Source organism: Toxotes jaculatrix, chromosome 12 (assembly GCF_017976425.1).
Source record: "Toxotes jaculatrix isolate fToxJac2 chromosome 12, fToxJac2.pri, whole genome shotgun sequence".
Taxonomy (NCBI): Eukaryota; Metazoa; Chordata; class Actinopteri; family Toxotidae; genus Toxotes; species Toxotes jaculatrix.
The window spans coordinates 7,148,199-7,174,918 of NC_054405.1; the positions used below are offsets into that span (position 1 = coordinate 7,148,199).

Consider the following 26,720-nt stretch of genomic DNA (forward strand, 5'->3'; position numbering starts at 1 on the left):
TGTCTTTTTATTGATTTTGTAGTACAAATTGAGTTAAGTAGATTACAATGAGATGTGTATTTGTTCCTGACATTTGTCCTTTAATCAGCTCTGAATGTTTTTTTTTTTTTTTTTTTTTTTCAATGTTGTGAAGATGCAGCTTTGCATAGTCTTCCATGATGGCCCTTCTGGCCTTGATGTCAACTCCTGATCAGGAGTAAAATGCAAATGGCACCCAGCAGAGTCCCAGGCAGTACTATGAATAGAGTTTCAATAGTCTAATCAGTATGCACACTGCCTCAGCACATAGCAATGGACTATAAATGTTTATGATCTGGCCTGCTCTGTAAGGTGCAGGAGGGATCAAAGCTCAAAGATTCAGCTTGTACTTTGAAATGCAAGATAAGATGCAGCCTATTTCATTTCTTTTGATCAGCTGACATTTACTTAGTGTGGTTAGGCTACCTTACGGTATGTTCTCTAGGTCTGTTTATATCAGCGATGCAGCATGCAGGTCAGCAGTCTGGACGTTCCATGTGCATTTCATGGAAAATATGCACACACACATACTTATACCTTTGTGAGGACTCTCACTGACATAATGTATTCTTTAGCCCCTTACCCTAACCTTAACCATCTGAACTGAATGCCTAACCCTAACCAAAACCCAATTCTAACCCTAACCTTGAAAGTCTTTACCCTCAAACAGCCCTTCAAAGTTATGAGGACGGATCCAAAATGTCCTCACATTCCCAAAATGTCCTCACTCTGTGAGGTGTATGCTGATTTCGATCCTCACAAAGATGTATGAACAAGTATAGTAATAGTGTAGAAATAACTGTGTGGAAGATATTGCCCTTTGTAGCTCACAGTGGCCAAAGTTTAAAGATTCAGAAGTAATTATACACATCAAGTTGAACAAAATCACAACATTTAGTGTCTTGCCTCAGTGCCCCTCTTCCCTGGAGATACTCTGACTACAGCCTCCTTCTGCTCTGGTTCTGCTTTGGTTGCTTTGTCCATATGTTTCTGATCGTTGTCCTGCTGAATGATGAAACGTCGTCCAATGAGTTTTGCTGCATTTGGCTGAATCTGAACACAGAAAGCTCCCGTAGATCCTCTGCATTCATCCTGTTGCTTCCATCAGCAGTGAAACCATCAATAAATGCCAGTGTACCAGTTCCATTGGATCCATACATGTCCAAACCAAACCATAACCATCACCATGTTTGACAGATGGGGTGGTGTCTTTGATTCATGAGCTGTTCCTTTTTTTTTCCTCCACACTTTTTCCATCTTTGTAGATGGAAGGAAGCTCAGTTGTGTTTGAACCCTTTCAAGTTGTGGACTGTGTGTTCAAACATCTCACTCACATTTCTTTCAGTTTTGACCTTCTCAAATTAAAGCAAAATCAAAGGCTTGGCACCTTAAAGTAGAAATTGCAAATTAAATGTGCTGAAGTACAGACCCTGAAGAAAAAAATATACTGTATGATTGTCCAAATACTTATGGTTTGGGCTGTATTTGTTTTTGTCCAAACCCAAAACTTCTCAGTTTTCTAGACTGTAAGACATGAAAAAGCAGCAAATATTCACATCTGAGATTTTTGAATCCTCAAAATGTTCCTAAAAAAAGGCTCTTTTACTTGAAAGATTAATCAGTTTTCAAAATAATTGCTAACTAATAGTTGAAGGCTTGATGTGGTGAGTAACAGTATAAGTGATGTTATTAATCCTGAAGAACGTGCAAATGTTCGGATTCTAGTGGCTGTATGTCTCCGTGCCTGTCTCTAAAGATTACACATATTACCCAGGTTTGGACAGTGTCCCACAGTGCTGAAGGAAATCTGTATCGCTACACAATATGAGGATGATTGCAGGGTGATTCTCCCTGTGGTACACTGTGGTTACCCTCAGATATTGCACAATGTTGCTAAGGTGAATTCTGTGAGCAGGTGTCCACAGTATGTTGTCCATCAATATGTGCTTTGTTCCACCTCAGGAGTTCACAGTTTGTCAACATGAGCACATGACTCTGATCTTACAACGTGGAACATCTCAGAAAACCTGACACATAACACAGATTGTACTGTTCAGTGTTTTTCATTTATCATGCAGATGCAAAAAAAAAAAAAAAAAATCTGTTTGGGTTTGACATGATTGCACTGCTGATTGTCCTCCTATTACACCTTTGTAATCAGAAAACAAACAAAGTTGATTGCTTTTGATCCTGTTGAACAAGATGATTGACTACCCCTCACTTAAAATATTCCATTTCACAGTTGACAGAGAAGAAGAAATGCACTGCTGCCTCCCATCAAGGGAAGCCAGCACCAAACGTATGCTTTCAACATACTGCCATGCCCTCTGCTCTCAGCATCTCCCTGTATACTGCAGTTACGTGGACAAACACTGTGTTTTTCAGGAAACATGAATCACTGCAGGTCTGCAAGGTCAAAATACGAGCCTTTCAGCCCTCTCTTAAATGTAATCTGTAGATTCTGTGCCTGCTCTTTGCACTTTGTCAAGGACCCCAGAGGAGGCAGAGAAACATCTAAATAAATAATCAAAATACACGAGACCAATATAAATGAACAACCACTTGTTGTGCATTAATAAGGTTTGTTCCGGAGTTTCTCTGCTTTTTCTTGCCAGATGAAGGATTTTGTTTTGATTTTGGCCTCGGACGTCTCTGTTTGATGTCTGCACACAACAGAGCGATGGAAGAGACATACAGAAACCAGGTTAAGGGTAAAAGTGGTTAAATAATGGAGCTAGATTGATCCATTTGTTCACCCTCTGTGACTCCCTCTCTCCTCTTACTGTAATTGGCTCTGCTGAAGCTTCTTTCCGTTTAAACAAGTTGAAAGATGGCAGCTATTGAAAATACTTCATATTCAGGTGCTGTTCTCAAGGTTTTCACTGGGTGCACTTATCCTTGTTTTTCTTTCTTTTTTTTTTTTTTAAACCTAATTAGCTTCCTCTAACACTGTGTCGTCACTGTGTCAAGCTAGACAGGAAAAAGTGTTTTAATTTCATCTCAGATATTTATATGACGAGATGGACAGATGCAGTGGAAACTAATAAGGTTAGATGTGAAAGAAAATATGAAATCTAATAAAAAAAAATTAGTCTTCCATAATGAAAATGTGTGGTTACCTGCTACTGTAAACAAATAAAAGTCTCGGTGCAGCTGAAATTAATAACCAGTCCACTGCCGCTCCCCCGCCTCCCACCTCTACCAGGATATTGCTCACACACGCAGCAGGCTGAATGGTGCTACAGTGGAGAGAAACCTGTTTCAAGAGACAGATAATCACTAGTTGGGATAAGAATTAGCAAAATATGACAGTTTCCTTTTTGTTTTTGCTCAAATGATTCAGGAGTCAAACAATGCGTTTCCCCTCACTGCTGACAGTTAAAAGGTTTTTCCTGCAGTCTGAATTTACATGGTTTGAATAACAGTCATCTGAAATATGCAAATGGGAGTGGGCAAATGATGATGGGTTACGTGTGTGTGTTTGTGCGCACATGTGTGTATGTGTGTCATGGGAAACCGGTGTTCATGGCTCCTGACACATGAAAGGCTCAATATATGACACTCATGACAAGCCATTATATATACTGTACAGAATGAAAGTTGCATGCCAAAAAAGTTTTCTAGCTTACAAATATAAAACCTCTTTGGAGTAAAATTCATAATAGAAAGAGTAAAAACCAACCTTGTTCGCTGTGCCAGGTGTCCTGTCAGCAGTTTAACAGATGCTGGTTTCAATGGTGGTCCATGAGGAAAATGCTTTTCGGACTTCAGGGCATTTTTTTCATTGCCAAACCGTGACAAATTGGCAGCACGGCTGAGTGGAGACGCCGTATCCAGCTCTCTTAATACATCCATAGAAACCCCACAGAGCTGCGAACATGACTGTAGACTCCTTAAGGCTCTATTGCACAAATCTAAGCACGTGGTCTAGAGTGTATGGAGGATGTGCATTTAGGTAACATCCAAATCCACTTGTGCTATTTTAACAGCAGAAAAAAAAGGTTGCGCATGGTGTAAGATCAGGCCCTTAGTTTTATTAGAAATATCAGTTAACATGTGGGAAATGATGTACACATGGTGTTGTGCTCGTGCATTGTTTGTACTTCTGTCCCTTGAACTCTTGTTCACTGTAAGAAAAATACGTGCTGTGCCTGTCAGTCCTCATCCATGCGAGTACCAGATACTCTTAATTGTTTTGCCAGGGAAACATAATCGCTGCTTGGATTATATTCAGTTTTGTTTTTTTCCAGTGAAGGAAATGGTACATTCTTTCCATTTGCAGTGGAAGGTGGTTGGGGTTTCTAAACATAACCATGACAAAGGTCAATCATGTATAATGTATTGAGCAGATATTGTATCAGAGGGTGCTGTCTGAAAAACAACTGAAATACAGTGTCAGTGAATATTTTGCAGATGCATTCACTGTAAAGACTTTGCATCTCCACCATGTTTCTTCATAATGCTGTTTTTAAAAAAAAATATATATATATATACATATATATAAATAAACTACAATAATGATCTTTGACTCCATGGACATTCATCCACTGCATGTAAACTCTAAGCTTCCTGTGTCACTGCTGTCTCAGCCATTCACTGTGGAGCCTCCAGGCAAATTTCACCCTCATTTGCATAAAGTCAACATTATTCAGCTTTCAGCCTCTCCCATATAGCAGCCCCACGTTGCCTGCAATCCCACAATGCCTTGCAAAGCGATGAAAGGGGGAAACTTTGCTTTACTTCATGCTGAGTTCAGTGGGTCTGAACTGTAAATGTCTGCAGTCATCCTCTGTGACACTGCACTGTTTGAGCTAACATGCTTTCAGTGACAATGCTAACATGCAGGTATCATGTTTACCACGTTCACCATCTTAGTTTAGTGTGTTAATGTGCTGACATTTGGAAATGAATTGTGAGTATATAGAAATTTTGGCCTGATGTGTTGGTGGATTAAAAAGTCCAGATATTTCATTCTGGGCCAAAGTGTTGAACCGACTGACCGACATCTCTGTGCCGCTCGCATTGTTAAATATGTGATACACTGCTGTTAGTGCTGAGCTGTGGTTGTGTAAATGCATGAATGAGTGCGACCCACCTGGATGAAGTGGAACACTGTTATTTTTGAATATGAAGCTCTACCTACCTGACACACTTCAGGAATAGTATAACATGGCCCATTTAACTGAATACTCCCGTTCTAATGCCTACAGAATTGCTTTGTATTTAGCTCCATTATTTCTCTTCAGACTGTGTCTTTTCATGGCATATATACAGACCCAGGTGGCTCCTATGGGATCAAAACAACCACCACACTTTTTCCTCTTGATTCCTGCTGTTACGTGAATGGACACTGTTTGAGGATTAGGGATTTAAGGGCTCTTTTCTTTGGATGGTTGTGCAAGGCACACTTTGCATATCTGTGTTCTTCCACCTGCAGAACAAAACCTGAACCAGATGTACTCAAGAGCTTTGATATTCTCTGTCTGTGGCAATCTGCCGCTGACTTGATTTTCATTAGAGATGAAAGGGAAAAAGCACAATAAACAAGTTCCGCTAAATGTCTGGTTACACGCACACACATAGTGTATGTACGTAATACCTTCAGTCTTTTTTTTTTCTTTTTATGTGTGTATTTCTTTGTGTGTCCACCCACAAGCATTTGACAGGGACACAGGAAGCCATGACCAAAGGCATAAAGCATAATGAGTTTTGCAGCATTTGGGCTGGGTTTTATCTGGAGATTTGTTTCAATTTATGATTGCATGTCTACTGTAGGTAACTTGACCCACCAGACCACCCACACAGAGATGAGATGACATTTTCTCTTTTACTGTCTGCTTGATTAAACTTCAGTCTCACAGGTGCTCTCGCTGCAAGATGTGGTCTGCCAACGATCTGTAATATAAGTCAAAGGTTTTAATTTACATGTAGCAAAAATATATATGTCGTTCACATTGATTTGGTTTGGCAATATGGACTAAATCAGCTTTAACAATCATATAAATCTGTATGTTTATTATAAAGTTACAGTATTCTGTGCATGACAAGCAGCATTTAGATTCCAGGGAAATCTGAAAATGAAAATTGCTTGTAATGTGGATACGATGATCGTCGATGTCTTCATCTAACACACAAACACTCTCAACTTAGATGACAATCTGGTAAATATTACACCTGCTAAACATCAGCTTATTAACATTGTCATTGTGAGCAACTTGACATGCTAATGTCATCCTAACATACAACCTCACAGAGCCATGACTTGTGAATTGTTAGGGACAGCAGTTCTACACCAGTCAATCCTGTCCATTTTATTTAACAAGCATTTTAAACCAGGATTGCTGTTAAAATTCTTTCTCTTTATCCAGATGTGGTTATAATGTAGATCAGCTGTTCTTGCTACATCTGATTTAGCTCATAGTCCTTTCTTCTCTGTTCCAGCTTTAGTGAGACCCTGAACATCGTGCTCACAGGCTGGCCCGGGTCACGTTGATGCTGGTGGGCAACCCCCAGTACTCTCCCCGCCACCTGCTCCTGCACCGCTCCCATCTCCCCACCCGCCATGGCTACAAGCAGTGACCCTGGCTGTGAGAGGCTGGACCCTGACTCTGACAAACAGACCAGCGGTCTCACAGACATCATGGCTGCCATGACGACCAACGACTCGGACAGCTCAGCTGCCAACGGCGTGAGGAACGGTGGGGCAAAGCAGGACGGGGCTCAGGCCAAGAGGACTCATCCGCTGCGGCCTCACCTGACTGGAAGGAAGTTGTCGTTGCAGGAGAGAGGTACTTACCTGTCGTCAGGCACTGGAGGAGGCTACACACACATCTCCCCCCGTGTGGCTCGCAGGCCCACAGTGGAGTCAAAACGGGTCTCTATTTCAGACTCTCAGGTGAGAAAGTAATTTTAATTCATATTTTATTAAAATTGTTAATCATTAAATTGTTTAAAAGACCTCACTGCATGAGAAACGATAGATGAGACAGTGAGACAGAGTAAAGAAAAATCAAAAAGGTCATCTTTAACATTTTTTTTTTTCCAACTACAGTCCTCTGATCTGGAATAGTGGACATGTTGGGTGTGACAGGTGGCAACATAGCAGGGAGTGACACACAACCTGAGAGAATGCAGCTCCATTGTGCTTATTAGAGCAGTTATCATAACTAGATCCAGGCATGTTTATATATCTGCTCTATCACCAAAGGGAGGGGAGCAGGCGGTCAGTGGAGAACAAGGCAGGGAGAAGGAAGCGTGAGGTGTGTGCAGTAGTCTCCCATTAGCACACATGATCACAGAAACATGCCTCTGCTGGTTTATGTTAACACATCATTATCCCAGCTTCTGTCATGATGTGCAGCCTATATAATACTCAGTGCTCTGCACTGTGAGCACGTGTGTTGTAATGACATGTGAGAGCATTGTGTTCTGCAGTAAATGTGACAAGAGCACTTTTGACTGCTTTCATCAAACAGACATGAAATGCATTCTGGGCAGCATTGTGCTGCTGGATACACCATAGAAGAAGTGAGGGGTGGGGGTGGGAGCAGCTGAGAATTTGCCATGGTTGTCATGTGGAGCAGCTCTACTTGTTTTTCTGTGTGTGCATGTCAGTTTGTATAAATGATGGAAAATATGATACAACTTTGGTGACAGTTAACACCTTTCCTGTTGTATTTTAGACACTGTAGTTTTAGACATAGCCTGGTCATTTTGTTACACAGTCACCTCTCATCCCCCTGGCTCGGTGAAGGCATTCCCCTCGCTGGTTGTTATGCCGGACCCGTCACATGCCTTTGCATTTCTGACATATTTTACTGCACATTCAGAAAAGAAATTCATAGTGTCAAACCTGTGAAACTACCTGCTTTATCGCCTGCTTTCCAGGGTTTCAGGGAGACAGGAGAGAGCTGACAAACCCACACTGATGCACACACCAGATCAGACCTGGAGGTGTACTGCATGCAGCCTATAGCCTTCAAATTTGATTCAGGCTTTATGGCTCTTGGCCGGTCTCCAGGCTCCCAGAGCAGTAGGGCAGGTTCTGCAGGTGAATCGGACCTGGCGAGGGGCAAAACAGCCTTATAGCCCTGATGACTGTAGACACTTGTAATGCAGTCAGCTATTGGAGACCCCATGGTACCACCTCAGGCACTTCAGCCAGGACCAGGCTGTTATACATCCTCAGTGTGGTAGATGGGCTCAGATACCTGCGCTTCCATACATGGTTGATACTTGCTAAGAAGTGGCAAGCTAACCAGCTGCTGGTTGTATAGAGTTTACAGTTTAACTCTCTGCAAGAAGGTAGATTAGATCTAGATCCCAAGAAAAAACTTTATTCATTACATCACATAGAAAACATGCAGTTGTAAACACAGATAATCAGTCTGTTTGTATTAACCTATGAAAACTAGTAGGAGTATCATGTGGAAGTGGGTGACTCCCGAATTTCCATTTTCCACTGACTTTTTTTTTTTTTTAATTCAGAGTGAACATTAAAAATTCATGACATCTGCCAGGATGTGGAACCCCTCTGAATTTAACAGACTGCTGCCTCAGACTCGCAGGCCTGTCATTGTGTCCTTTCCTATCTGAAAATGGAATTGCAGCTCTTGCACTGAACCATAAAAAGGATTCATGTTGCTTGTATTTCCCTGCTCTCACTGGGTCTACAATATGGCACAGTGGAGAGAGCAACATTTCTTTCTTGCACAAACATCAGTTTAGACTGACGTTTCATAAAGCCTGGGAGGAATATATACCAAGCAATGAGCACCGATGTTTTTTTTTTTTCTTTTGGTTGTGGAATTTCATTTTGTCCATCTTTACAGTCTGGGCAACAAAAGTTTCTTTCTGCTTCACTGTTCTTCACTGTTAAAGGGGCAACAAATAATTGGCCATTTGTTGAATTCATAGGGGGCAGCATATTACCAGAAAATTGGGGTGTCCATCCCTATTAGAAGAAACAAGGAAGTGCACTTTTTTGTGCCTCGTCCCTTGCTCCTGTGCCATAGTCAGACAGGCCATCGGGCATACAGGGACAAATCCCAATGGGTCACCCCATTGGTGAGCCGGTGGACCGTCAAAAAATCCATAAAGTTTGTTTACCTGTCATTCAGGGTGCGCATGAGAGCATTCTGGGACTGGGCTCACTGGCCAATCACAACCAAGCTTTAACCCCCCCTCCCTCACACTGAGCTAACGTTAGCTTGATTTAATCCAGCCTCAGCATAGGGCAGTAGTTGAAATGCTGCCAAACCTGCATGAATTGGAGAACAATGTTTCTGCAGTACAATACTTAGACGTCTTTGACATAACGTCAAAACTGTTAATTCACATTCCTTTAGTAGTCTTGGTTAATTTTTGATACATATTTCCCTTTTATTATTATTATTATTATTATTATTAACAGCAGTTAATGCAGTTAATGGAAAAAATGTTCTCATCCCCACCCTACTGAACAATTTGGGAAGTCCTGCACTAAACCACATGAGGAAATACTGTGTGTATAGCTTATATAATGCTTTAATTAAAGCACAGAGGCTCTTACTCTATGTGCTTTTCTTGCTGTGTTGCAGAAAACTCTTTTGGTTCTCACGTCTGACTTTCTCATCACATTTGTTATTGTGTTTCACTCTGTTTTGTACACATGGTGTTTGTAATTTTAAAGCAGGATGAATTATATAACACAATGACTCCTCAGTTTTGTGGTTTTAAGTTTAGGATTAAGAAAATCCAGGGAAAACTACCAAGAATAAATGGTGTTAAATCTATGCCTTCATATGTGAGAATGATGTTTTATGTCAAAACAGGATATCAACACACGTTTATTTATACAGCCATTGTCCTGGGATCCATAACATCCAATTTATGAGACTATAAATGCAAATGATACACAACTCTCCTCACCCTCCCCACCCCCAACCTTAACCTGTAATGAGAAGGAGGAAGAGATCCTACTATAAACCAGTCCACACATGCTGATATGTACATAGTAGTGTTTGCACACTGGCTGCAAAGGAACCACTCCGCTTTGGCTGAATATTTTACTTATTTGTTGCACAGAAATGGGACCGTGCATTTTACCCCCCAGCAATTACATTGGAATCAGAGAAAAAGCCATTACAACAACCATTAGTGCTTTAAATGTACATAAAAGCATGTGTTGTTTTCCAAATAGTACTTGAAAACATGTGAACCTGTCCTTTAAGGGAGACAAATAGAGGACATACTGTGAAAGGCCTGACAAGACAAGAATCATCATTCCAGTTTGTCAGATGGGCGCTGAGGGTTGGCAAAGTAAGATTAAACACTGTCCTGTACTTCAGTACTCTGTGAGGACTCTCAGGGTCACTTTGCAGCTCTGTACAGATGAGTCTCCCTTCTGTTTGTGTTTATGTTCACAGCCACTTTGAAAACAAAGATGCACCACCTGCAACTTCTTCACAGGCGGTGCATCTTTGTTTTCTTTGCAAGACAAATAGTTATTACCATGAGAGTGAAAATTGATATACCAGAGAACTGACTGTGATAACTGTGAACAGTGAATGTTAGCAATGTTTTGTCATTATTAATATTACCCATTTTCATATGTACAGATTTGTCTCTTTTGGAATTTTGTTTTGAAAAGTCAACAAAGCCTTTTGCTTCATATCTGTTATGTCTGACTAACTGTTTGTTAAAGCTAACAGCTGAAGAAATTTCAAAATTAGTCACTTTAGCCAGCCCATGAGCAACAGTGAATGTTACTATCTGTTCCTCTTCATAGGACATTAGCACAGTAAATGACGTGGTTATCTCTATTCTTGTCAAGTACAGCAGTAGTTGATAGTGGATACATGCACACAACAGAATCTGTATGTGTTACTTTCATATTTTATCTATAAAAAAAGTGAAGTGAGGCAGCTATGTTCCCTGTTTTAGTTGATTTTCTTTTGTTTTGCCACATGTCAGCTCTGCACATTTCTGACATTTGCACCAGAACATACCCTGTGGGGTCCAAAAAGTGTGAGACCAAATAAAACTGAATAAACCACCTTCCTCTACTATGGTCTCATTTTGCCATGGGCTTTATGCCACTCTATCAAAATTGATTTTAAAATGACAGGATGGGACAATAATTTTACACTTCCAGGCTTTAATTACACTCAGACACAAGTTCCCATTTTTATTACATACTTCCTGAGGAAGACATGCTCATTTTTCATCATAAGAATGAAATGCGTGGTCACTGCTTTCGAACCAGTGGCAGTGGTCCATTTGTTATGCACTGATATTGATCGCTTGTTGAGTAATGGACGGAGAGATGGGTGTGTTACATACTGGGGAAGACAGTGGAGCTGCACTGTTAATGTAAAGCAACAGTCTGACGTGACAGTAAGACAGAAAAAAGCCCTCTAAATATTTATTGTGGCCCAGCGGAGCATTTGAGTTTAATTTATGAGTGTGCATGTGGCTGATGTATTTAGGCTTTCTGCATGGCCCTCTTTATCCATCAGCCCTGACAGAGTATTAACTGCAATGCAGCGCCCACTGAGCATGTGCCAGCAAACTGTGAACCCAGTGGAAGTCCTCTCAGACAATCCCTCCTATTGCTCCTTTCTTTGGATTCTCCTCATTTGCCTTTCCCTTTATCCTTCACCGCCCTACTTTCTTTATTCTTTTATCTCACTTTAACAAATCAAAGCAGTTCTTTTCTGAGTCGCGCTGCTTGCTTCACCTCACAAACCCCCATCTTCTATTCTATCTCTCGCCCTTTGTCATAATCCCTGCCCACAGTACTTCACACCCTCATACCCTACAGTACATAACCCTCCTCACATTTCCTGCAGCACCAACAGTAATATTCAGTACAAGCTACATAACCAGCACGTTACATAACCCACTATATAATATCATTTTTTCTGAAATACCTTGCCTGGTGGTGAGTGAAGTCCTGTCCTACACCATGAGTTGGAGCTGTACTTTCAGTCTTGCCACGCTAGTCTGTGATGTTACATCTGTGTTCTCCTACCGCCTCTCATCCTTTTAAGCATGTTCCAGTATCAAGCCTCAGGCACTGGTCTGGCTCAGACTAAGCCATCGCCCCCACCCTCACCCCCCCGCCAACTGTAATGAGAGAACAGCTTTCTCTCCCTTTTCTCTCTCCATCGCTCCATCCCCTTCTCTTTCGCACTTAAATCACTGCTCACTTTCTGCTCATTGACTTTGTCTGTGCACCCCCCCTCCCCTCCTCAGCTTACCTCTTCTCCTCACCACCAAACTCTCCTCTCACCTCTCTGTCCCCACCCCACCCCCTTCCTCTCTGTCCTGCTGTGGTCTCCTCTCCTCTGCTGTGCCCCTGGCTGACTCTGTGCTGTAGCGGTGGTTGCTATGGAACTGCAAATCAGCCATTTAAGCAGTGGCACTCTAATGGATTTGCAGACAGTAAACAGAAACTACAGACTGCATCGTTACCTACATCTCAGAAATAAATGACTTTCACCACACATACACACACACACACACACACACACACATAGTGTGGGAACATTTTGTTCCTGTACCAAAGACTGTCCCGTTTCTCTTTGCTTTAGATGATGCAAAGCATTTAATCTATTGCTGATTATATTTATGTTGGTGATTTAGTATCTCATGTCCTCACCTTTTCTCTTCAACCCTCACAGGACTGTATCCAGTTAAACCAGTATAAGCTGAAGAGTGAGATTGGAAAGGTGAGTTTGTCCTATTTCTGCCATTTACCTCTGTTCAATTTCAAGTGGTTTGGGAAAATAGCAGCAGCTTGGGGAAGATTGGCCCTTTGCTCAATTTACCTGTTGGCTGAGAAAACGGGCACTGCAGCCATCACAGCACATGCACACTTAAAATTGCGAGTTGTCTTTTTTTATATGACTTGTAGTTTATTCAATTTTACTAGTGTAATATCATATGATGCAGACAGGAAGGTGTGTTTTTGCACATCAGCTGTCCATTCACTGTGTAGAGAGCCATATCTAATACTTTCAATAATACTGCCACAAATAAATCAATATATGGGAAACACTGCAGTCTGGACTGCAGCAGTGGACAGACCGACCAACAGATTGACATCACCAGCCCGGATAAAAATGTCTCAGGGTGACAAAAGCATGAAATAACAAGTAACAAATAAGGAGGAAATGAAAGGCGAAATAGCCAAATTCAAAGTGCCATAGTCGGTGTTTTGAGGGGCAGAATTAGTGTTAGTAATCTTTCAAATTTTACAGGAGGCACATTGAGCTGCAGCATTTGTCTTTACTAAATCTGACAGCTTACCAGATCTGCTCAAGTGTTGCATTTCAAAAAAAAAAAAAAAAAGCGACACTGGGAGATAACTAATTTTGGACTTAACACATGGGGAAATTCATTGCAGCAGCACTAGAGATGGAAATTGAAGTGAATTCACTGATTGTATACAGCAAGGCCAGGCATATGCTGAAAGTGATGTATAGATACTCATCTTTAGCAAAAGGTATTTAAAGGGCTTATTAACAGTAGACCTATTGTTAGATATTAAAGAGTAAAAAATGAGTATCATGTTAGGTGATGTTTGGAAGAATTCACACTCTTACCATGTGTTGACTAAAGCCCACAAATAGATCTCTGTCCAGAAGATAGAAGAAATTTTGTTCAGGGGACGATTAAACCCTGAGTCATTTATGAACAGCCAGCTGGCAATTTTGGCAGTTAAAGGCATGTAAGGTGATATAACTCTGTTGATTTAATTTGTGTCAATGTTTGATCTGCTTTTCAAGCAGTTATGGTTCTAGTTTGCTGTTAAGTAAAAAAAGGGTGAGGGTGGGGGGGTTGACTATGATGGTAAGTACACATCCCATGGCAGTGTGTGTGTGGGAGGAGCCGTTCTGTGCTGTCAAAGAATAAAGATGTTGTTTTTGAATGGAAACGGTGCTGCCTTCAAAACATTCTGTCAGTCTGGTGTTGCCGTCTGTTCTTTAAGTGAGGCTTTAGGAATCTTAACAGAATCCCTCAGTTCTGCTTTTCACTACTTAGTTTTAATGTGTAATGTGTGGAGCTCCAAAATCATGCAGGCGCACTGTAGGAAAATATGAAGCAATAACTTGTCAAATTATTTAAACATTTCTGAAACTCAATTCATTATTACAATACATAATTTCATCCTTATGTGATTCTAATAGCCTTTTTTTCCGATAACTCATTCCATGTCAAGTCAGGTGAAATGAGATAAAAATGAAATCCAATAAAATTCTGTTATAAAAATGAATGATGATATGATATTTCATATTAATGTGTTGAGTTTTGATAGTTTCTCCGATTATCTCACACACCTTTAGCTCATTTATACGATTTATTGATATGATTATTTATTTCATAATGTCGTTTTTTATTTAGGAGGTCCATATATAAACCTAAATCTCTCTGTTGTTGTATTGCAGGGTTCCTATGGTGTGGTCAAACTTGCCTACAATGAGGATGATGATAAACATTATGTAAGTCAAGGCAGTCTTCTTACATTTCAGCCTTTTTCTGATCATTTACTGAAATGCTGTCCCTCTGCAGCACAGCCACGGCTCTTTTCAGTTTACATCCATTCTTCCTGCATCTATTGTCTAGACAGAGGAGCTTTACAGGATCTCACCAGGGCTATTGATTTTTTTTTTCCCTTCCACCTTGTTGCTTAGCTGTGAGTTACATGCCCTCAAACTGCATCACTTACCTTGGAAGAAACATGGAAATTAGAGTGACTTCTGGTGCTACTTAAGGTGCATCTAAGAGCTCTCACTCTGTATATCAGGTTGCTGTTTTGATGCCAGTTTATGTGGGAGAATCTGGGTATGAGCCGGCACACTGACATGAGGTCATCTCTCCATCAAGATGATTTGTTCCCGTAAAAGCTTGGGCAGCCTCAGCCCATCCTCAGTAAGCTCTTTTATGTTTTAACATAACTAAGCTGCCCTGTACAGTAACAACAATAAAAGTGTTTGGATGAGTCATGTGGACTTAAGCTGCCTACTCTGGATGGGTTTAAGATGTACTTTTGAACTGGAGCCAGTAGGAGCTCAGAGCTAAACACAACCCAGTATTAAAATGGGAGCTTATAAATGTGCTGGTGCAGAACAGTAAACAACAGGAGTTTATGTAAGGACACAGAAAAGGCCTAACTAAGATAAGTGAAATATTATAACAAGGGAGAGCTTACATAAACTTTCCCTCTGCAGTGGAATAATGACACGCAGCTTTAAATGATGTCGACCTGCAGAGCTGGTCAGACATGCAGCAGTGAGCAACCCTTCCCTTAATTATATCTACACACTACAAATTAGCAACAGCAGCAGTGTATTTTGTGGGAGACGGTGTTAGTGTTGTAGTATGAGAGAAACCAGGTGCAAATGGAGCCTCAGAGAGTTGCTCTTTGCCTAGAATCTCTTAATCTCTTCATTTAGATTAATAGAAGGACAGTGCAGCTCATTTTTGACCTCTACATTCTGTCCCTTCTAAAGTATGTTAAGCTTTTATGTTCGTTGTGCATGTGTCTACATTTAGATTTCTATTCTCTGTTTTTGTTTCTGGTTTTCCATGGAACTGCTCTTGTATTTGATGCTGACTGTTGACACTGATAGAAAATGTTACCTTCCGGGACAGACTGGCTAACATAGCAGACTCTGTAATAACACTGACAGGAAGCAGGAGAGGAAGAGATAAGTAATGATGACATGAAAGGGTGGTCCTATTTCCTGACAGTCTGCATAGGTTTTATATAGAACTGATTGGATTTTTGTATGTGGAGCAGCACAAATATCACATGCACACACACACAGACACAGACACACGCACACACACGCACACACACACACACACACACACACACACACACACACACACACACACACACACACACACACACACACACACACACACACACACACACACAGATACCACACAGGAAAGATAATATCTTAACTGACTCCTATAGGTTCCAGTACTTCACCTGTATTTACCTGCTTTCACTGAACTTGAAAGTTTTTTTTAAGATAAAATAAAGTGACAACTGTCTGTGAAAAAGAAATGACTGTTTTGAAATTATTTAGTTTTTATATTAAGTGGTATCACTTAATTAAATACTCATCCTTGGCATCAGCATAGTAAGGAAAACACTGATGAATTAACGTGTTGATAAAGCAGCAGTGGTCAGCTTTAAAATGAATGGAAATGGCACTGTTTCTGACTTGGGATAAAAATAAACTGATGACTAATTCTTCCCAGTGTTATGTATTAACACAAAAATATTGTCCAAGTGAGTGTTGGAAACCAGGCTTTATTGTCCAACATATCAGCAGATTCACTAAGGGCCTTTGAATCAGGCATGTGTTGTGTCGTGGCGCCCTGTTTCGTATAATTACCATGCTCACAACTTGATTGGCAGGCATCCAATCATGATGATGCCATTTATCAGCCTCGGGGGGCTAAAGTAAACCTAATTCATGCAGCGTTTGCTCAACTCATTTCAAACTGGAAGAGAGATGAATTTAAAGAGCTAATTATTAGCAGATACTTCTTGTTCTCAGAAATGGGAACAGAGTCTTTCCTTTCCTTTGCTACCATGAATGAAAGTCTGCAGACACCGAGATCCAGCAGACACAACTAGACACGCACACACACACACACACACGCACACACACACACACACACACACTTGCACCCAGGACTCAGCATTTCCTCCTGCTGCTGCTTTCACATTAAAATTGCTCAACAGGTGAGAAGGTGTGAAGCAGTCACAGGTATTGCGATGTATTTATCATAGAAGTATATTTATTTATGTCAACAAAATGTGTCAGCAAAACAAAAGATGATCATTTTAAGCTTTTTCTAATCTATTTTTTTTCTTAAATTTTTTTTTATTTTTTTTTTAAGATAGCCCATTAGGTTTAAGTATCACAGGGAATGATGCATCAGAAACTATGTGACTTTGTTTGGCTGCACTGTGAACAGAGAAGACAGTACTGTAGAGAACAGAAGTCAGAAAATATAGATCAGACGGTATATTTTTCTGGAGATTAATTTTGAAATAGTCGGGGTTGCTTTTTAATTTTACTGTGTACTGTGAGTAGCACAGTTCTACAGAGAGTGTTGAGTAATGGGTCATTCGTAGCCTTAATGTTGCCAGAGTAATGAGTGATTTCACTCATGTCTGTTTAGAGGGACTCTTTCAGAGTTAGTCAGCCTTAAAAGTGTTTCATTAGCCCAGGAGTTTCTGAAAGCTGGTGTAACGTGTTTTGCTGCCACGAGGAAATAAATTCATGAAATGAAGCAGAGAGAAAATCTGTCAAACGGCCAAGTGTTATGACTGTCACAGATGATGAGCTCAAAAAGGCCGTCTGAAAAATGCTAACTGTCAGAGAAAATGATTCTGAACGCTTCAACAGCGCAATAGGAGAGAGCTCGAGCCTGTGACTGATAGACGCAGTATGCAAATGTGTGTTTTACGTGTTACCCTATTTCATATTTCATTCGTACAAGAGAGGAAGATTCAGTGATGAGGACTCTTTTCCTTGGATTAATCAGGGAAACTTACCCATCTCTTTCTCAAACACAGATGTTGGAAAACGGGGTTCTTCTTATTGTAAACCAGCCTTTTGTTACCACCTGTAACCACAGCTGTCGCCAGATCAAACAGGATTATGGTTTAAAGTGGCTCCAGCATTGATTACTTTGATATGCTGTTTATGATTTAACTAGGAGAAATTCAATATTAAGATATTATATCAGTAATTATATGTGTGTGTGTGTGTGTGTTTGTACATATATATATTTAAAACTGTAATTATATCAGTTATTACACTTACATGGCAAACATCTACACATATCTAGATATAGGTTTAATAAAATCAACACTAAACTAAATGACACATAGAGAACGAGAAGAGAACTAAGCAGTAAAATATGATATTTCCGATACTGTGAGTAAAACTGGTGACGCACCTACACCTACATACAGAGTTAGAATTTAGCTTTTCGAGGGAAGCCAGCCATCAGTCCCAGAGTCTGTAATGAACTCAGATCAGACTGTGGTCATGATTAATGTGATTGTCAAAGTGTCTTTATGGACAAATGAGCCCTGTAGCCTCTGTAGCTACAAATATTCTGAATGTTCTTAGACAATCTTTAACTGTTTGATGACTCTGTGGTTGAAAGATGATTTATTTTCCCCACCTTAAGCACCCTCCCACAAGTCTGTACACACACACACACACAGGCAGCACACCATGGAAACTGTGTACAGGGAAGGATATGCTTTCTTGCTGGTTTCTGCACAGTCATACCCATGGCGACCACAGTTTTAAAAGAAACTACAGAGCTGTGCATCACTGAATCTGTTTGTGGTGAAATGTCCCACCTTAACATGAATTAGTGATCACTGAGCTCACATTGACTTTCTGACAGCGAAGGGGATCTACTGTTTTTGGGGGGTTGGTTTGAGGATTGTCCTACATGCAGTGAATGTTATTTTTCTTCTCTCTGCCTTTACATAACCAGTCCCTCATAACCAGACATCATTATGACCTGGAGTTTATTCTATCTCTGTCTCTCTCAGACACACACACACACACACACACACACACACACATTTATCCTTGCGAAACCGGTCAGACGATTCCATTGCTTCAGACTTTTCTGTTCAGATATTCCCCAGACCTTTTACAAAGGATAAGACAGATAACAAATCCAGCTGCTGAAGCTTGTGTCTTGAATTAACATCTTTATGGTCCCATTTACATTAAGTGTTAACTAAAACTTTATTTCATTTTATTTTATTGGTATACGTCACATAAGTCAATTCTTGATTAATGACTGGTGATTTTGGCTTCCTTCACTGTTCATACTAATTGTATGTGATCACACTGTGTGATCTGAATCATTTTTCACTTTCCTAGGCCATGAAGTTGGTGTCCAAGAAGAAGCTAATGAAGCAGTGTGGATTTCCACGTAAGTCCTGTTCTATTCTCTTGAATTCAATGAATGAAATGAAACAAAACAAAGAAGGTAAGAGATGAAGGAAGTAACCCACAGAGAAGGATTGGATTTTGGCAGCAAGGCCTTGACCAATTCCATCTAATACCAGATAGAGCCACAGGACGCCTTCCAGGATTTTCTTTAGACCGGCACCCGTCTGTTGTCTGTTAACAGCATTACAAGTTCCTGAAAGTGAGGACAGACAGAGTCACACCACAGTGAGACATACTTGGACATTGCTGTCTATATGAGAGTTTACAAGGGCTGTTAACCCTGAAATAACATATAGTGCTATGAAGGTGTGTCACATGAGGTTGAATTCCAAAAAAATGCCAAAAATTAACATCTTCACTCCACTTTCTTGCAACCAAATTGTGATTCTGTGTACAAATAATGTTGCATCACATCTGTAAGTTATTTCCTTCTGCATAGTGCCATAGATCTTGCTAAACATAGCTTGAGAGCTTACAAACCACCTTTTTAAGATAATTTGACTGTATGTTTTCCCATGAAGGATTATTTTAACTTCCTTGAGACGTTTTCATGGGAAAGTGCTCGTATTCATTGCAGATACGAGCAGCTTGAGACAACTAACAGAGCGCCAAAGGGGTGAAATCATCTGCACCAGATTGCAGGCGTGTTGCAAAATTATTGTGTACAGCAGACCAGGTTTCAAAACTGTGACAGCAAATGCCAAAAGACAAACAACAACAGGCACATTTGAAAGAAAAAGAGGAACAGCAGTGACAAAATTCAACATGATGGACATAAAGAGAATATAGGGGCGGACAAATGCTTCTCATCAGCAGGCGATTTAATAGCAGTGTTCGTCTCTTAAACTTAAGATCCCTTCTTCTTGAAGAGTTACTTGGTGTGGCCCTCAAAGATACAACATTGTGAAACTTATAACTGATTATGGTTGGTCTATTAACATTTAGGATACATAATGACTACGACTGAGTCCGTCATCATGATGGGTGCAGAGGTAGGAATTGGGGGACCACTTGAACAGCAGATTGAACTGAGAGGCCAACACTGATGCTGTGTTCAAGAAGGGGATGGGCGGACTCTACTGTCTGAGGAAGCTCAGGTTTTTTTCAGTGTATGCAGCAAGATGCCGGAGATCCTCTACCAGTTTGTAGTAGCGAGTGCCATCTACTGTTCTGTGGTCTGCTGGGGGAGCAGCATCAGTGCCATAGACCCCGGCAGGATCAATAAACTCACCAATAAAGCTGGGACCATCATTGCTTAGAACCTGGAGACGTTTGAGGCAGTGAGGAACAGTGAGATCACTGAACAAACTGCTCTCCATCATGGACAATCCATCCCACCCCCTCCACGACACACTGCAGAGGCAGAGGAGCTCATTTTCTAACAGACTCATTCAGCTCCGCTGTGACAAAGAAGATTTCAGGAAATCGTTCCTGATCACTGTTACACTGTGCAACAGCTCACCTCTGTGTGACAGACAAACACACTGCTGCTCTACCATCTGTACATACTGTCTGTATCATCATTCTGCTGGGTTTATTATTCACTGACATTTTGCGTGGTTCTTCTTGCACTCCAGCCTTTCTTATATTGCACATTGTATTTCTGATTAACGCTGTTTTTTTTTTTGTATTTTTAAGTCAGCACCAAAAAGGGTTTATTCAGTAGCTCTGCATGTCTGCAGTTCTACAGTGGTGATTATAATTTTTCACTCTATTGTTATACCCAGTCTGCTGCTGTTACAGCTTTGTGGAGAACAGTCCAAATCATCTGTAACCTAAACGTTACCATTCGAGTAGTTTCCTGTTGGGGTTTGTTCCTTTAATTTCACACCTTGCTATCAGAGAGCACAGGGAGTACAAAGGTATACGACAGTGTATTGCTGTAGTAGTAGTACACTTTGTGATGAGTAAACTGAACTTTTTCTCAGGCAACCTGACACATTTTTATTGTATTTTCTTATTTTCTTGTTGCTCATACTTTCACACAATAGAGAAACATCTGAATCGTGATTAAATGAATCATTTAGTAAAGTGTGTGTGTGTGTGTGTGGTTTATTGTCTGCAGGCCGCCCACCCCCAAGAGGACCCAAGGCAGCCCAAGGAGAGCAGCCCAAAATCTTAGGACCCCTGGAGAGGGTCTACCAAGAGATTGCCATTCTTAAAAAACTGGATCACATCAACATTGTCAAGCTGGTGGAGGTGAGAGTTCCTCTGTCTTTTGCTTGTTGAGCATGCAGTAGTAAGTTGCTGCTGTGTTTGCATTTGCATTAATGCAGGAGATGGGTCAAAGGAGGTGTGGCAGTATTTATATTTTATTTTGCTTCTTTTATATTAAACTGTTATAATGAGATTCTCTGAAAAAGCCTTTTACATTGAAAATGTTCAAGCACACTTGGTAAGAATGTGTTCTCAGGTGTTTTCAGCAGTATTTAGCCATGCTATAGTAAAGTACTGAGGATGGCGATGTCAGCTGGTTGGTCCACTACTTTAGTCCAAACTGAAATATCAATACAATTCTAAACGTTATTGCGCATTTCTTTAAATTAATCACAATATGAATGTTTATGGCTCATAACAATACCATACTGAAATCCATGCAGTGCCTCTCTCCACTACTTGGGCAATTACGACCCATTTAAGGCTAAATCAGTAGAATAACTTTATCTTTCAACAGCATAAACAAACAGAATTGCTGAATGAAAACAATATGGAAACATGAGGAGAACATTATGCTCATTTACTCAAGCAGTGCACAGATGTTACTCCTCTGCTCCGTCTCTGCTCTGCATGCAGTAAATACAGACACTGACTGTCATGCTGGCACCACTCACAAATGAGGCCAGGCGGCTTCTTACACAGGCTCAGAAGGTAAAAGGTAGTTGCCTTGTTAGCGTTGTGGATAAGATTTTTTGCTGGGAAGTCAGCCTAACGGGATCAAGGACACAAACAGCCACTAAGAAATGCAAAAAGAGACAAAAAAGTTGCACAAATAAGATGCAAACAACTAAAAAGAGACACAAAACGTCCACAAAGAGATGCATAATGATTACAAAGACACATAGAGACGCAAAACAACAACAAATTGGCACAATACAACCGCAAAAAGATGCAAAACAACCACGACCTGACACAAAATCATCACAAAGTGATACAAAACAACTATAAGCTGACTATTGAGAATCACAGACAGCTGTGATGGGAGCTACAAAAAAATGTAAAGACCACAAGCAGATGCAACATAAATACGAATATGTGAAAGTACCACAAAAAGATGCCAAATGACCAAAAACAAAAAAAAAAGAAGAAGAAAAAACAACTTCAGAGATACACAAAACAATAACAAGACTCTGAAGGCAGCTGTGTCATTTGCAGTTGTTTTTTTGTCTCTTTCAGTCCACAAGTTTTGCCGGATGTTTAGTGGTGAGGATAATCCTTTACCACTGTATCTTCAGATAACCTTTCTTGCTGTGTACCCTGACTCTTGCTTTGTATTCATGTCATATCAGTTGGGCCAAACAGGTGGATAAACCCTGTGCTGCCAGGAAACAGGAGGGAAATATGAGATCCAGCACATCAATCACACTTCTGTCACTGGACCTTTATGATATTTAGGTGACATATTCTGGACAACCACAGCTTCCACCCTGTAAATGGATTCTTATATTTACAACAGCCACCGCTCTCAAACTGAGTTGGGACATTTTGAAGACGGATTGATTTCAGTTTCTGCAGAGGCGGCTGTTTATGAAATATGATAGCCGATTTTGAAGATGTGACTCAAGATGCCTGTCGCTCCCTCGCGATATCATCAGAGTGTTTTTCAATCTTGGCCAGATGGCGGGGGCACCGCCGCTGTGGCTGGGAGTTAAGCTCAGGGACTCAGTCAGTAGGAAAGCTGTCTGGCTTGTTTGGATGTAGAGTGTGCCAGCAATATACAGTCGAGTTTTTCAGTAAAAGTTGAGTACTTCTGCTCCTGTGTGCTCGCTCCAGCACAGAAAACTCACATACACACACTCATCACGTTCTTTGTCCGCCTTCACACACATAATGGGCATACATAGGCAATGGGAAGACCTGCCCCCCCCCCCCCAGTCCACATCCCCATCTCTCTCTGTTCATCCATTTAAATGGGCTGTGCTTGGGTCAGGATCACATTCATTATGGGTATCCAACTGGTTCCTGTGAGACTGCAGTCCAGTCCATCTCATTATGAATAGACGTTTTCACTCGTTTTGAAACATTAGAGCCCACGCCAAGTGGAACAGATTAAAACTGATGAAAGTGATATGGTCATTTGTCACAGATGGTTGGGAAGAGACAGTAAAACCGGCCCCATACTCGCCAAGGCGTGCAGTTGTTATGAGAGCAGACACTTATATTAAAATCCCAAGTTTAATTTTCCTTTATCGTTTCCCCAAGAGTAAAAATACACTTTTAATGCACCTTAGTCACTGCATTAGCCAACATCTACAAATAAAAACATTTTGCTACTAATGGTTTGCACTTTGCAAACAGCAACAGCTCATTTACTGTTTATAGCTTTCTGTCCTTTTTACTTATAACAAAGAGGGAAAAACAGTGTGCAATGCAAAAAGAACAGTATTTATTTAAGCAAACAGGAGCAAACATTCACCTATTGACTGTTCATGACTTGAAACTGACTGGGTGAGTAAATTACGTTCCTGTTGCTTTAGAGGTGATTTCCTGCCCTTGTTTTTCCAGTACCGTGTCCTTGGCAGACGTTACCTACACTGTGGTAATTTAAATTCACCAGGGTGTTGTATTTAAACAGATGCTCCAGATGGACTGCGTGTCACATGCTTTGAGCTGTGAGTGATCAAAATGTATGCAGCAAAACCAGAAATCTCCTCTATGTTATTCCACACATTCCTCTTTTATTGTGAAAACCTGGTGCCTACATTAACCATGATGCAACCACAACAGTCAGTAGTTCCTTTGGAGATTTGGGTGTGTTATGTTAGTAGCAGCCTTTTCAAACTTCATTTCAGCCCCAACCATTACTGACTCAAGAGAACCATGAGAGAACAAAACCATTTTTTGTCAACAAAGGAAAACTGAGCAGAATTTTGAGAACCACAAGCAGCTTTCTCATGAGAAAAAGGAAAAGGCCAAAATGTAATTTTCAAGTATCAAGGGCACAGTCATCACAGTTCCCTCCTTCCTTTTTAGGAAGAAAAAGGACCATTTAATTTGGTACTGAATGCATTGTCAGCTTTTTAAATAATCCAGAGAAATACCACAAGTGTAATTTGTACATTGTTCACACCCACCTGTACCTATAGGCCTTTGAGGTTTCCATCTGACGAATCTCTAATCGTGATGATGATGTTGAAATTGCAGGTGCTGGATGATCCTGCAGAGGACAACCTTCACATGGGTACGCATATCATATTTTCTTTGTCCAGATCTTTCGCTCTGTGTTTGCCCTCCCTCAGCCTTTGGCACTTGACACATATGCCACCAACAAGTGTTCATATAACTAATTCATAATTTAGATGCTTGCTTCCTTCCACACCACCTCAGGGCTCACACATTATGCAGAAACCTTCCATTAGCAGTGCCAGGTCACAGTTAGGACACCTCTGAGTGTGAAACTTCAAACTCTTGATGTGCTTAATGTGGCACATTCAGCTAATTCACTGCTCTTGACAATGAATAAAGTGATGCTGGGGTGTTGCCTCAGTGGCAGCAGTGGTCAAACCCAACTGTTAATGAATAAATAAGAAACTGTTTGGTCTTATGTTTTCACATTTCCTTCTCCCTCCCTTTTTTTGACAGTGTTTGAGCTGATGCGTAAGGGGTGAGTAGAGAAAATGTCCTTTTTTTTTTTCTTTTTTTTTTTAATAATTTAAGACTCATCCCCTCTGTTCCACTACCTTCCACTCCTCATTTCTTCATCCCTCCATCCCTGCCTCGGTTTCAGCAGTGTTCTCCTTCATTACTCCAGGCTGACACTGTGCGGGTGTTTGTTCCATCCCAGGCTTCAAAGGGATTGATAATGTTCTTAGGTTTTCACAGTTATTACCAGTGGCAGTCAACCCTGTAAGCATTTTAGATTCTGATGCATGAGCTGCTCCTTCCTACAACGATTTGTGATGATCTAATGATCTGAGACCTTCTTTTATTGTCAGTGAAAGGAGGTGGGAGGGAGAAGTTGGTGCCTTTTCACATATATGCATAAATAAGTTATATGGGCCTTTTAATGGGAAGACGTGCTCTATATGCTATTTGTTAGCTTTTTCATAATGTTGCTCTCATGTTGCCACTGGGAGGAAGTTGATAGACAGCCGTTACTAAACTGCCCTCTGCTTCTCATAAAAATAACAACTCCACTTCATAATTATGATTTCATTGGTGTGTTATCACCTGAAACTAAGAATCACTGTGTTTTTGTTAGAATGAGCCCTTCGTATCTGCACAGGGAGCAGGGCCTATTCTATGGAGCCATGTTTCTACAGTAGCCCAGAGCAGACAAACCAAACACTGGCTCTGAAGAGGGCCTTTCATGTTTTTATGCTACCCGAAGGCCACCGTAGTTTCACTTTAAAAGGGAGGGGTGAGGGGCTATTCAGTTGGTTGCAGTCTGCAGCCTCACCGCTAGATGCCACTAAATCCTGCACACTGGTCCTTTAATACATGAGCTGCAGCTAAAAGTGCTGCTACAACTACAGTTTCTATTTCTGTTGCCTCACAACAACTTGTTCTACTACTTCTAACACATATAACTAATATTTGTCCTCCTAGTGTTACAATAGCAGAAGTGTCACTTTGATCGCTCTTACTATTATCTGTATTGATACTTCAGTTGTATGACACTACAACTGATAACATGAAACTGAACTTGAAAGTGCAACTTACTGATCAGACTGAAGTGGGGTTTACCTTGAAATTCTCAACATTTTAGTTAATCTACAGTTGATTACAAAATTAATCGGGGAATGAAAAAAAACAACTCCTCTTGGCACCAAGATGTTGTGAAGGATATTTTACCTTTTAAAAAAGCAAACTTACTTAAAAACAGTTCAGGATTATCAACAGAGTAAAGTGGGTAAATGCTCTATGAAGGCTCCAGGTTCACTCCTACATGATTTGATCGATCTGATCAATTTGTTAGAAATTGCACCACCAAAATACAAAATCAATGATCCTCAGCCCTCCATCTTGTTTCCTCAGTTTTACACCCTTACTTATTTTAATCAGTCCTGAGCTCAGTTGCTGTAAGACTGTAATCAACAATTATTTCCATTATCAAAAGGTTTCTCTAATCATCAGTTGATTGTTTCATGTAAAAAATGTGTGAGAGTAATGAAACAGGTCCATTGTTATTCCCTGGAGCCCGAGTGAACATCATGAACTTCAAATGTCTTGTTTTCTCTGACCAACAGTGAAAACAAATATGTTGAGTTTAGTGCTAACTAGCAAACCTGAGAAGCTGGTAGCAGTGAATTGTTGCTTAGAAATTACTTGACAATTAGTCAGTCCATTTCAGTCAATGGACTAATCATTTCAGCTTTAGTGTAGTAGTAGGTTTCTGGGTGCCTGGGAAAGTAATGAAACTGCTGTGTACATGGTGGGTCAATAGGGGCCAGGGGACAGCAAATTTTTGCCCTGGGGCCCCACTAGGAGGTTAATGTGGCCGTGGTTTGAACACATAGTGTTTGCTCAGCTCATGCTGTTCTT

General features: G+C 40.6%; 1 protein-coding gene across 4 annotated transcripts in view; it reads left to right on the forward strand.

Moving 5' to 3' along the window:
• The window catches only part of camkk1a (calcium/calmodulin-dependent protein kinase kinase 1, alpha a), a 55,710-nt gene that overhangs the window by 12,573 nt on the left and 16,417 nt on the right, over nt 1–26,720 (forward strand). For all 4 annotated transcript variants that reach the window (XR_005894968.1, XM_041050898.1, XM_041050899.1 and 1 more), the window contains 7 exons: nt 6,460–6,913; nt 12,684–12,731; nt 14,451–14,504; nt 18,948–18,999; nt 21,085–21,218; nt 24,381–24,417; nt 24,819–24,840. Coding sequence is in view for 3 of the 4 variants with exons in the window: in XM_041050898.1 (XP_040906832.1) it covers nt 6,581–6,913; nt 12,684–12,731; nt 14,451–14,504; nt 18,948–18,999; nt 21,085–21,218; nt 24,381–24,417; nt 24,819–24,840 (680 nt within the window). In the remaining variant the exon portion in view is untranslated. The remainder of the gene's footprint in view (nt 1–6,459; nt 6,914–12,683; nt 12,732–14,450; nt 14,505–18,947; nt 19,000–21,084; nt 21,219–24,380; nt 24,418–24,818; nt 24,841–26,720) is intronic.